Here is a 12,742-nt window from a genome sequence, read left to right as displayed (position 1 = left end):
TTTTTTTCTTAATTTTCTTTGTAACTGGTTTTTTATATAGTTGTATTCTGTGCAAATTTGCAGATCCCTTGGTTTTTCCTTTGATTACATTTAGTGCTATGTAAGTATTTAAGACTTAGATTAAAAATCCATGCTGTGTGGGCCTGGGGTTGTGACTTAGTGATAGAGTGCTTGCCTGGCAAGTGTAAGATGCTGAGTTTGATCCTCAGCACCACATGAAAATAAATAAATAAAATAAAGGTATTGTGTCCAACTAAAAGAAAAATACTAAAAAAAAAAAAAAAAAAATCCATGTTGTGTAATATTAAGGATAGACTGATGAGAGTTAATTTGGTCTCAGAATTTAAAGTTAACTTTACTAGAATCTTGCTTTTATTTGAAAAAACCAAATTCCCACAATGAAAAGAATGTAAATTTCAGGTGTTATATAAAATTCAAACACACAACTCAAACCATTACAGAGTTTTGGCTTTTCCAATATTTCTGGAAACTGCGCAACTTTCATCCTATGTTAATTTAGTTTTGTGAGAAAGCAACAAGGTACAAATTCAACAGAATTTAGTGCTTTTTTTTTTTTTTTTTTTAAAGATACATACCCAAATGTTTCTGTAGACCTGCCATGGAAAATTTGACTTATTTCAAGGCAGTTAATAGCAAATAGTATTCTGACATCCCCTTTTATCTTATTAGGGAAAATCAGCATTCTTTCCAAATGGAAGCAACATGTTTTGCTTTTTAAATCAGGCACTAGGGGAGAAGGTGGAGGCTGGACAGTGGTAAGAGCCATTAAGAGCCTGAGAACTTTCCCCCAAACATAGATTTGTGATTCTACTGAATGACATTTTAAGGGTGGGTGCATCCACCCCAGAGCTAGGTCTGCCAGAGTGACTTTTGTTAGTTATTCACTCACCTACGTGTGCTGCCATCTCAGTCCTTCTGTATGAGACCTAGGAATCTAGTTTTGGTTGATATTGATGATGATTTGCATTTAACACTGTTTTTACCTTTTTGTGTGTGGTACTGGATGTTAAACCCAGGGGCGCTTACCATCGAGCTACATACCCAGCCCTTTATAATTCAAAAAAAAAAAAAAATTGGGACAGGGTTTTGTTGAGTTGCCCAGCCTGGCTCAGAGTTGAAAGCCTCAGCCTTCTGAGTCACAGGGATTATAGGTGTGTGCCACCATGCCTAGCTATGCTAATTTTACTTTTGACTTTTTCTAATAATCTCCATGAAGAATAGAAATGAGCAATTGCCAGTTTTACAGATGGGGAGCAGAGGCCTTGGAAAGGGACTGCTGAGGTCTGTGAGCTCTCTGGGCATCTCTTGACTAGGTGGCCCTTATTTGATTGCTTCCTTGATCTGAACCCTTGCCCACTTAATTTGAAGGTTAGGTGAGGCAGATCTTGAAGTAAAATGGTGACTGACCACTGTTTTTAATCTTGAACATTTTGATGCATATTTCATTTATCATTTTTTCTGCTCTCCTTCCTTGGCCCTTCTCAGAACATCTGTGAAATCTGTGTATCCAAACAGAAACTTGTATGGAGTTGTGAAATCTGAAATTCATGCAGAGAGGATAAAATGTGTGCAAAGAGAGCCTCAATTGGCAGGCTTGCTCTGTGGATATGCAGCAGCATATGAGGAGACAGTTTAGGGCTGTATGCGCAGGGAAAATGACCTCAACCACAATTTAGTAATTGGGTCAGTGCGAGCATTTAGATGAAATTATAATGAGAAAAAAAAAGCCAGATTTCTTAGAGACCAAGGCCTGAGAGTAATCATGCACTGCATTTCACTGACTCTGGATGGTGGAAATATTTACTTGATTAGGATATAGGCCCCATTTTTTATTTTGGCCCTGAATATACAGCTATCTCCTTGCTTTCCTATTTATATACAACATTTAACCTCTCTTCTCCCCCAAATTCCTAAGGCAGTGACTCATCTTGTTTCCCTAGGCATCTTGGCATTATGGGTCAGGCCCAGAATGGGTGGAGATGTACAGTCATTTAAATCTGCAAGAATTCCTGACACCCAGGAATGAACTTCTAGTTAAAATTGTCTTATAAGTTAAATATCCTGGCCATTGTTCTGCTCTGGCAGGAAACCTAATCCTGTGCACTTCACAGTGCCAGGGAGTCTGTGAAAAGCACATGGCTGGCTGGAGATCAGGGCAGGGCTGCTTTGCATGTGGCCTTCATGGGCTTAGTGATCCCCCTTGAATTTGGTTGAATGTCAGAGATTCCAGATTTACGTGATTATTCAGGAGAGGAGTAAATGGGATAAGAATGGTTTCTGGTACCATCCGGTTGAGGCTGAAGCTCCAGATTGTTTTTATCACTGCTGTTAGTAGCTGTACTATGCTCTAGCCACTCTCCTCCCTGCTCAGAGTTTCTTATTCAGCCTCCCAGTGTTTAGACACTGCCACCCACCTATGTAAGACTTCCTGACTCTTTCAAACCACTCACTTTCCCAAAATTTGTACTGTCCTTCATTTAGCACTGACCCTGTACCACCTAGTACTGTTGATATTTGATGAAGATGTTTCCCAAACTGTGGAATACTAAGGATTGGGAATGTGATGGACAATTTATGGCCCACACACCTCAAGTCCTGCCTGAGGTGGGTTTCAAGTCTAAATTTAGGAACTCCATAAATCCCAAAGATGATAAAATCAAAGCCAGAGAAGGCTAAGGTGAGGCCTACCTTACAGTGGTCTCCTGGCTACAGTTGTTAGTTTTCTTGACTAGGTCTTAGAAGTGGTGTTTCAAAAATAAGTAGATAAGAGTTCTATTTCTTGGTGTTGAGCATGCTGTTAGTCTGGTTCAGGGATTAACAAAAGTTTTCAGTAAAAGATCAGTTAACATATTTAAGCTTTTAAAAAATGTTTTTGTTTGTTCTTTTAAGAAATGTTTTGTTTGTGTGTGGTGCTGGGGCCTCAAACTCAGGGTCTTGCACATATTAGACAAGTGCTCTACCACTGAGGTACATCACCAGCCCCAAAATAATGCTTTAAAAATATGAAACCATTCTTAGCTTGTAAGCTGACTCCTTGACTCTAGTTTAAAAGTGGGGAGGGGAACAAATCCTACTTATTTTTAAGAATGGAGTATTTTAAGAAGTATTAACAAGGTTAGTCAAGGAGAGGAAAAAATCAAAATTAATCAGCTTCAAAAAATATATAGTTCAACAGATTGATTTTAAGTGAGCTATAATTAGCCCTTTAATGGAAGTTAAATGTTGTTTCAGAAATTTTAGCCAAAAATGGTTATAGCCTATGTTTTAGTTTGGGCTACTATAATAAATTACCATAGACTAAATGGCTTATAAACTAGAAGTGTGTTTCTCAGAGTTCTGGAGTTTGGAGGTCTGAGAGCTGGGTCTAACATGCTCAAGTTCTGGTGAGCACCTTTCTCTTGCCTGTAAGCTGCCAACTTTACTGGATCCTCACTGTGGAAGTAGCCAGAGAACTTTCTTAAAAGAGCCAGGGGTCCCTTGTAAGGAAAAGCACTAAACCCATAACAAGGGGTCTTCCCCCATGATCTCATCACCTACTGAGGCACCACCTCCTAAATATTAGCACCTTGGGGGTTAGGATTTCAATATATGAATTTGGGGGAACAAAAACATGAAGATCGCATAACCCTTAATGATAGTAAAATAATGAAAGAATACTCAAGTAGTGCTACAGATGTTGATTTTTTTTTTATTTTAAAAACACTTTTTTTATATAAAGGAAAAATGCATGTTGTTTACATAACGGAAAGAGTGTGTATACTACTACTACTACTACTACTACTTCTTTTTTTTTTTTTTTTTTTTAATATAGCCCTCCCTGTGCAGTGGAATCAGCACCATTTACTTTGACCAGGTCTTTGTGTACTTTTGTTAAGTGACTTTGGGGGTCTTCATGAAGAGGAGCCACAATGTTGATCAGTTTGGATCAGGAGGAAGGCCTCGGCACTTTTCAGAGAAGTGAAGCATCTGCCACCTACTGGTGGAATGCCAGCTTCCTACACCTCTAGATTACAAAATCTGGTTATTTTGAGCAAATTGATGTTTTCTGTCCTTACTCCTCTGAAGAATTGCCTGTATAAATCTTTAGTAATGTCCCAGCTAAGAACTAATTATTTGTTTAAACTCAGTGGAGAAAGCAGCTTGTCTGCATGCTATGTGGAGGAGAGCTTGACTTTGCTAGGAGACAGAACACTTGATCCCACAGCTGGGTTTTCTGACCAGGACCTCTTCTGGGAAGAGTGGCTCAGGAGCCTGACTTTTGCTCATTTTCCTCTTCTTGGAGGCATAAGCCATACCTGGAACCTTCCTTTTCAGAGGGGCCAGTAGTGATGCCTGGTTTTACTGAGGGCAATGTTGGAGGATACTGGTAGATTTCTAAGGTCAATCTCAAACTAGTTTTGCTTTCTAAATCTGGGCTGTGTACTCAGTGGTACTACTTGTTTTTGCTGAGCTCTTTCTTTGAGCAAAAATCTGGGCTGTATACTCAGTGGTACTACTTGTTTTTGCTGAGCTCTTTCTTAGAGTCACAGTCTGGAAGGGTTCACACGAATTTCTCCTCATAAAGGGATAAAGAGGAGAAAAAAAAAAAAAAAAAAAACCAGAGAACTAGCAGCAGTTTCCTTCTGAGGTCCTGAGGTTGACTCACGTGTATCACAGACTCCTGAGGTATTTGTGTAGATGAGAATGGTGTGTGTGTGTGTGTAGGTTAGTGAAGTATATGTTATAATTCTTTAGCCTGGCTGTGTCCTGGACAGACTCCTGAGGTATTTGTGTAGATGAGAATGGTGTGTGTGTGTGTGTGTAGGTTAGTGAAGTATATGTTATAATTCTTTAGCCTGGCTGTGTCCTGGATACCCACACATCTCTTTCCAGTTGTCCTAGAGTTGTTATTCCTGTCAGCAGTTGACAGCAGTGGAAGGCTGGGGGTGTTCCTTTTGTAAATAGGACAGTGTTCAAATTTGTGAGCAGGGGTAGGTAATAGAGGGAATCATTCTTTCCAGAGCAAGGTCTGGGCAGCTGTCTGGAGAGTCTCTCCAAACCATTCTCCCTGTCCCAGGCTAACTGTTGGGTTAATTCCCTTTGCTTCCTCCTTTAAAATCTAGATCCCCGTCAGCATGGCTTCCTGGACTAGGCTCTCTTTTTCCAGCACTGCCTCTTTACCTCAGCTGGGAAGTTGTTTCTGACTTTAGTATTGTGGAATGCCCTAGTTAAAACATCATCCTCTCCATGAGTGGATTCTGCTTGCCATCTGCCTTGCTTGCTTTGCTGGTCTGCAGCAGGCTGCCTGGAGCCTGCAGCAGCACATTGCCTTTGCCTCTGAGGAGCCCTCCTTAAAGAACTGCAGGGTGTTGCTTCTATATCCCCCTTTCTTTCTAGTTGTCCCCATCTCATTTGGCCTAGGAGTTACACCCTTGCACTGTCTGTAGGAAAAGTCCCAGGAGTGAACCTTGTAGTGATGCCTTCAGTGGACACTGAGTATGTTTGCAACTGAAGGGATTTTATTTTCTGTTTTTCTCACTGTTCGAACCCAGGTATATAAACAGGCCATTTCCCCTCTCAATTTATGTCTTAGAAGTAAAACTGTATTATTTGAATTCTAGAAATCCAAAATTTTAAAACCAGAAATTTGGTTACACACACCAGGGAGGCTCTTAATTGACTTTCTTTTGGTTCTAAGTAGCACTCAGACCTCCTAAAAGGGGTTTATAGTGAAGATAGGACCTACCTTCTCTGTGTGTCTTAAGGGCCACTTTGAGTTTTCAGTGTGGCTGCCATTCTCCTTCATTCTTTCTCTTACCTAACTGTAGCTTTTTGCTTCCTCAGAAATTTAGTTTGCAAAAAAACTATTATATTACCCATTAGGTGCCCTTTCTACAACTTCTGAAAATAGAGAACTACTTCATAATTCCAGTAGGAGTCCTGAGGGAGAAATGGCCCAGGACATCTGAGTGAGGCCTGATTTAAGTCTTCTAGTCATTGCCTTCCTAGAAGAGAAGGCAGGGTGGTGGTGTCCAAATAGGGCTCACCCCTTCAACTGCCTGTGGAAATCTGAAAGTAACAGACACTGCTGCTGAGCCTGGCTGGGACCACACATAATATCTGTTGTGGGCCTGAATTCTTACAGCTCTTGAGGTGAGCAACCAAATGCCTTACCCTTGATAGGCTCAGTGTGTGTATCATTAGCAAATGGCATGCATGGAGAGGGGGGGAAGCAATGAATTTGCAAATCAGGGACCTAGTGCATCATTTTATTGTTAGACATTTAAAGCATGAGCTCTGTCCCTCTTTCTAGTTCTGAGAGCTAAGAGTGCTGAGAAGCTTCAGACTTTCAGTTTCTTTGTAGCAGTTGGGGAAATATGGAGGAATGGAGACTTCCTTTTAAAGGAGTCATACTGTTACTTGCTTTGCCCCAAATCACCGGCAACGTAGAATGACACTATCGGCATCCAAAGCACGCCTATGGTCTGGCCACTTGTTAGTAGTCATGTTCTTTACTCTGGGGAGGAAGCACTAGTGTGATGTGTTTGGGAACTTCAGGACAAAAATAGCAGACTGACCACAGACTTTCATTTCCTCTGTCAAGAAACCCCAAAGGCAAGGAGTAGAATTTTTAAAGTCATAACTTTATAAAAAAGTTATAAATTCAAGGAATGGGAAGTATCATGGTAGGCAAAAGGGAACAATTTTGGAAAGTAAGTGGCAGAGAAAGCCATATGCATATTGTCTGTAGAGGCTGGGATCTTAAGGTTTGCACTATAGCCCCCCCAAAATGGTTAAGAAGTGGAGCCACTATCACTGTGTGCTGTACAGGAGACTTTTGGTCCAGAGGGGAGAAGTGTCTGGAGTTATTATAATAACTCTGAAAGTTGGTCTAGGAAACTCCTGATGTTATTTCCTCAAGCTCAACTGAAATATAAGGATCTTCACAGGGAAGAAAAGGGCTCTACCATGTGCCTGCCTTTTTTGCAGGCTTATACTGAGTGCCCTGGCCAGGTTACACAGTGCACAAATAGTTATTGTGTCCATACACTGCACTCAAGTGATGGCCACTGGTCACTAGAGGAGCCAGAATCTAGAATCTAAAGTTAGAACCCTAATTGGGAGATGTGAAAATCTCCTCAGAGTGAAATAATTTCTGGGTCCACAGTTAATGTTTGAGTGATGGGGAAACAGCTACACTTAACGTAGATTTATAAGGAGAAAAATCACCTCAAATGTTTTGGAGCTTATTTGATTATTGATCCATAGTGAATTATTCTTTCCCCTGGGATGTTAGTGAAGCAGTTTGGGCAAAATAACAGTTAACATATGTCTCCACGATACTTAAGAGTCAAAGTCAGGATTCATTGGAAGGAAAATATTGTTTAGAGGGATTTTTGGAATCCTCAGTAAAGATCTCAAAATGCCTGTCTCTTGTTTTCCCTTAGGTAGAAAGTACAAAATGGGACAAGCTTAAGCCCATTTTAGAGTTGTTTTCTTGCCTTGTTTTTAGCAGAGATGGATACTGGTAAGATGTTTGTATTGATAAGTGTAATTCCAGGGTGTTTTATTGTCTGAATGCCTTATTGGTGACAGCTTAACTTTCTGACAGTTAATATCCAAAACATGGCTTTTAGCTACAGTTAAGGAACTTTTTTCCATAAAATGACGTTTTTCAAAATCTTTAGATGAATCTTCTTACTACTTATTTCAGTTTGAATTTTAATCATTTAAAGATGGGAGGTGAGGCTCTGTAGAAAGTAACACTTACATTAGCTAATGAGTTAGGCTCAAGCGTACCAGATGTTTATAGTATACACTTGATAAAATTAGACCTCTGGGTCTTTGCCAGTGTTGAGAACTGAACACCCAAAGCAGTGCCCAAGAAATGGGGAATGGATTTATGTATCGAACAGGCAGCATCAGTGAACAGAGCCATGTAAATTGTTTTCTGAGGAAAGCATTTAGTGAATCAATAAACTATTGAACAGAATTTTTTAAATGAAAAGTTTTTTTTTTCTTCTAAATGAGAGCAGATTCACTAGAGTTCTTTCTGTATTAATTTCTTTAGATACTGATGCAACCAAAGTCAAAGGCAGGCAGATATGGGAAAGGAGGTCTCAAGAGGTCTAAGAGGTGTACACTGGGTGCTGCTGAAAGAAAATATTCCTTTGCTGGATCATGACTAAATCACACCCTGCATTACTTATCTGGGAAGATTATCATATTTACTTATACAGATGATTTAGTCTTCTTTGCCCTGTGATATGGTTTGAGGCTAGCAGAGCTCTCAATTAAAGTGGTAAATTATGCCCAGAGAGGCCAGACAGAAAACATAGTAGTCTGGCCCAGGGCAAGGGCAAGGTGTGCACAGAAATGCTAGTGGTTTATCCCAAGATTCAGAACTAATAACAGCATTGCCTTTGCCCATTAGAATTACAAGCCCAACTATAAGGGGAAAAGGTGCCCTGAGATCCTGTCTTAAAAGTCATAAACAACTCTTGCCTTATTTCCCATTTGAAGGACAGTGTAGCTAAATAGGCTATAAATTCTTCTAAACACAAGTTATTGGCATAAGAATAGTTTTTGTTTCAAAGAATTTTTAGGTATTAATGAGTACAAGAATGTTTGCCTGAAGTCTTATTCCATATGTAATTTTGATAATCATTTTAAATGCCACATCTTTAGAGATGTTGTGATAATCAAGTACAATTTTTAGTTGGCATGTTAAATATTTTGTTTTCTTTCCTATCAGATTTATCTTCAAGCCAGGATGAAGGGAGATTGGGCAAGACTCTTACGTCCCACACTGCAATTTGGTCTTGTTGCTGTATCCATTTATGTGGGCCTTTCTCGAGTTTCTGATTACAAACACCACTGGAGTGATGTGTTGACTGGACTCATTCAAGGAGCGGTGGTTGCAATATTAGTTGTAAGTATACAGGGCAGCAGACTACATTTTGATACTGCTAAGTTAATTTAGATATATAAATAGACAAAAGAAATTCCTCACTGAAAAAACTATAACAGGTGGAGTGTGGCTCAGTAACTCCTAGTGGGCAAGAACCCCAGTGGTGTTAAGTCATGATAGGATAGACAGCAGGTAAAAATTAGTAACTCTTTGCAAAAGTCATACAAATCTTAGAATTTTTATTGTAAAAGCCTCTGGCTATAAACCAGTTTTCTTTTTGGTATGAATTAAAACAATTAATTTACATGAAGACTAATTCACTAAGTATTTGTAGAATGAAACTATTTGCCAAAGGCATAACAATGTTCCCCTTGAATGTATACCATCTGATGAATATCCTTTCGTTTATATTTATCTCTGCAAATTGCTTCCTGCAGCTTGGTATATGGTTTATAAATTTTTGTAAATTATATCATTAAATATTTTGCCCTGTTCTCTCTGTAGGCTGTATATGTATCAGATTTCTTCAAGGAGAGGAATTCTCCTTTTAAAGAAAGAAAACAGGAGGACTCTCATACAACTTTGAATGAAACACCAACAGGAAATCACTTTGGGAACAATCACCAACCTTGAAGGGTGGCAGGTCACCCAGATGAAGCTGGCCTACTTTCTAAAGGAAAATGATTGCAACCAGAAGGCACGAGGATGCATCTTTCTTCCCAGTGTACAGGCCTTTAAGGGACTGCTGCTACTGCTGCTATACCTCTTCGATGCCCACTTTATCTGTGTATATAGTTCCATTTAACAAAATGATTACCCAATAGCTCTAAGTTCATTAAAAAATTTTCAAGCCTTCCACTAAAACAATGCCCCACCTGTACAATTTTTATTAAAAAAGTAATGCTTATGTACACATGTGTATGTAATATGCTTTCTTAGAATGTTTGATTTAAATATATATTAAAATGTTTGAGGACAACTGTTGAGATGGAAGAATTACGTCAACACTTTTAAGCATTTGTAGTCAACTATAATCAGACAGGTGGTAAATAATCTTTAAAATTACATTCTTTAAGCTCCTTATAAGTAGAGGCTAGCAGCAAACACAATATCTCTCTTGATTTTGGTGATTCCTAAGAGAAGAGAAAAGAAAAGGTTAAAACTTTCAAGACCACAAAACACAAAACTTCTTTCTAATTTACTGACGATTTTAATGACAGTACAATATCCAGATTAAATTGGTGAGAGAGCAACCCAGAAAGTAAACATAATCTTGCTAGTCTAAAAGATACCTATACGGTATAGTTCACAGCTACCTATATGGTAGAAACCTGAGGAACCAGCCTATGTGTATTTGGGGGAGTGGGGGAGGGGATGCTTAAAGACATTTCAGAAAGGACTAAGAGGTCAAAGGAAGTTGATCCAAAACCAGGAATCTTCACCCTACACATCCAAAGACATTCAGTTACCATGTGAAATTCTTTCTGGACTAAGGTAGGACAAATAGAAATATACTGCTTTCAGAATCTTCATTTGTAAAAAGTGATTAAATGAGCCCGGCCCTATCCACGTGGAAACTTAAGCCAGTTTTTACAAACCTTTTCTTTCAACACCAAAGTTATTTGCAGAAATCGACTAGGAGTAACAACATGGCTACCATTCTTTGATGCGTTAAGTTCATGGCCTTTTCTTGGTCATGATTCATATGGCTCCCCTACCAAGCCAGCCTTTCCTGATATGGTCTTCCTGTTCCCACCCTGCTATCCTACAGACTCAAGGAGAATTATTACAAAATCCCAGTTAAAGCACACCACCCCAGTGCTTCAAATCCAGTAAAAATACCAGGGCTGGGAGCTACACAATCGTTATTTTTCTCCTTCCAACCCTATTTTTACTCCCTGCTTACTGTACCAGCCACACTAACCTCTTGCTATTACTTAAACACAGCAAGTATTATAACGAGCCTTTAATGTCACTCTGGGTCATCTCATCCGTCCTCCAATTCTTTTCTTTTCCAGTAGATTATGACCATCTGATATATTTTAATTGTTGACTCTACTGTCCATCTCTCCCACACCAGAATGGAAAGGTCTAGGAAGGCAGGGATTTCTATCTTTGTTCACTACTATATCTCCTAGTGCTTAAAATATACCTGGCACATAGTAAATGCACCAAAAAAAATGCATGTAAATGAGTATGTGTGTGTATATACACATAGTTTTATATACACACACACACACAAATATAGTCAAACTTTACCATATAAATCCTTTAAAATTTTATGGAAACATTATTAGTTGGTGCTCCAGGGCAATCTAACAAAAAGCACTTCAAAATTACCTAAATTATTAGAAAAAGCTTATGAACTGGATACTGACCTTCTGCAAATTTATTTTCCAGCTCAGTATTTCCAATGGCTTTTGCTGCCTGACACATCTGTCGAAGCAATTCTTCCAGGCGCCTCATACAACGAATTATGCTGCCTGGATGGAAAAACAAATCACTTGTAAAATGGATATAATCAGGAACAGCAGAATTTTTGTTAAGAGGCAAGGCATAAGAACCTGCAAGGATTAACTAGTACTTTGGGGCACTTTCTGCAAAATAAATAAGCTAGGAAACTTGACTAATTGCCAGCTAGATGTGAGGAAGACTACAAAGAAGAAAGGTTTAATTCCCACCTTTGATTAATGGTAAAGAGACAGATTAATAAAATGGTAACACTTGTTTAGAAGCAGGTAAACAAAATGCCCTGGGAGAAGGAGAGAACAACTCTGGGGAAGGTTAGCAAACATGACAATGAATGAGGAAATGTCAGGTGGTGGCAAGGGAATTGTAACTATTAGAAACCCTGGGTATAACCTACTGAGGCACCTGAATACCATGCCTACTATCTTGTGGAGAGAAGGTAACAGGATTAGACAAGGTGTTTGAAAGGTCTTTCTTTTTGACCTTAGTAGGTTTCATCAGTGCTTTCTTCACAGTATGTCCTCATGGAAGCACAAAGAGATAAGCTTTTTGCTACGTATCTTGACTGAGTGAAATAAATGCTCATATCAAAGCTTAAGCTGGGATGGTTGTGCACACATGTAATCCCAGACTCAAGAGGCTGAGGATTCCAGGCTTAAAGCCAGCCTCAGCAACTTAGGGAGACCCTGTCTCAAATTTAAAAAAAATAAAGGACTGGGGATATGGTTCAGTGGTTAGTGCCCTAGATTCAATCTCCAGTACCAAAAACAAACAAAACCAAATCCAGCAACAACAAAACACTGAAGCTATAAACAGTTTCACTTCTGTCAGACTTGTAGAAGGGGTCTGGGATCACTTTCCAGTGCCACCTGCCTGAACCAAGAATTGTCAGATTTCGCTTTTAATATCTGAAATACATTGGGAATACTGGTTATCAAAACGCAAGCTGTAGGGGGCTGAGGCTATAGTTCAGTTGGTATAGTGCTTGCCTAGCACATGTGAAGTACTGGGTTTGATCCTCAGCACCACATAAAAATAAAAGTTAAAAAAAAAACAAAAAAACCTCAAGCTGTAGGAACAGTGAATAACATTTTAACTACTTGCAACACTAGAATAATTCATTAGCATTTATCAAGTTCTCGAAATCACTGCTTGATATTGAAGTTTCCTTTTTTTCTTTTTAAATATTTTTTTAGTTGTAGATGGACACAAGACCTTTATTTATTTATTTTTATGTGGTGCCAAGGGTCGAACCCAGTGCCTCACACGTGTGAGGCAAGTGATCAACCACCGAGCTACAGCCCCAGCCCTTGAAGTTTCCTTTTTACCTTTTAATACCCGCCACATTATGTTTCCTTTTTA

The 12,742-nt window shown here is 39.1% G+C and overlaps 2 protein-coding genes across 8 annotated transcripts in view; one reads left to right on the top strand and one right to left on the bottom strand.

The window, feature by feature from the left end:
- Positions 1 to 9,822, top strand: part of Plpp1 (phospholipid phosphatase 1) — a 91,721-nt gene extending 81,899 nt beyond the window's left edge. For all 6 annotated transcript variants that reach the window (XM_046456296.1, XM_046456293.2, XM_046456294.2 and 3 more), the window contains 2 exons: positions 8,756 to 8,932; positions 9,416 to 9,822. In XM_046456296.1, coding sequence (XP_046312252.1) covers positions 8,756 to 8,932; positions 9,416 to 9,544 — 306 coding nt within the window. In that variant the 3' untranslated portion in view covers positions 9,545 to 9,822. The remainder of the gene's footprint in view (positions 1 to 8,755; positions 8,933 to 9,415) is intronic.
- Positions 9,134 to 12,742, bottom strand: part of Mtrex (Mtr4 exosome RNA helicase) — a 93,916-nt gene continuing 90,307 nt past the window's right edge. For both annotated transcript variants that reach the window (XM_046456291.2, XM_058583120.1), the window contains 2 exons: positions 11,290 to 11,394; positions 9,134 to 10,044 (listed from right to left, as the gene is read on the bottom strand). In XM_046456291.2, the coding sequence (XP_046312247.1) occupies positions 9,992 to 10,044; positions 11,290 to 11,394 (158 nt within the window). In that variant the 3' untranslated portion in view covers positions 9,134 to 9,991. The remainder of the gene's footprint in view (positions 10,045 to 11,289; positions 11,395 to 12,742) is intronic.

This window comes from Marmota monax, unplaced genomic scaffold (genome assembly GCF_021218885.2).
Source record: "Marmota monax isolate L192 unplaced genomic scaffold, Marmota_monax_Labrador192_F-V1.1 WCK01_AAM20220418_F8-fsc00037, whole genome shotgun sequence".
NCBI classification, from domain to species: Eukaryota; Metazoa; Chordata; class Mammalia; order Rodentia; family Sciuridae; genus Marmota; species Marmota monax.
Note: the sequence above shows the minus strand (reverse complement) of the source record. Positions and strands in the feature narration are given on the sequence as shown.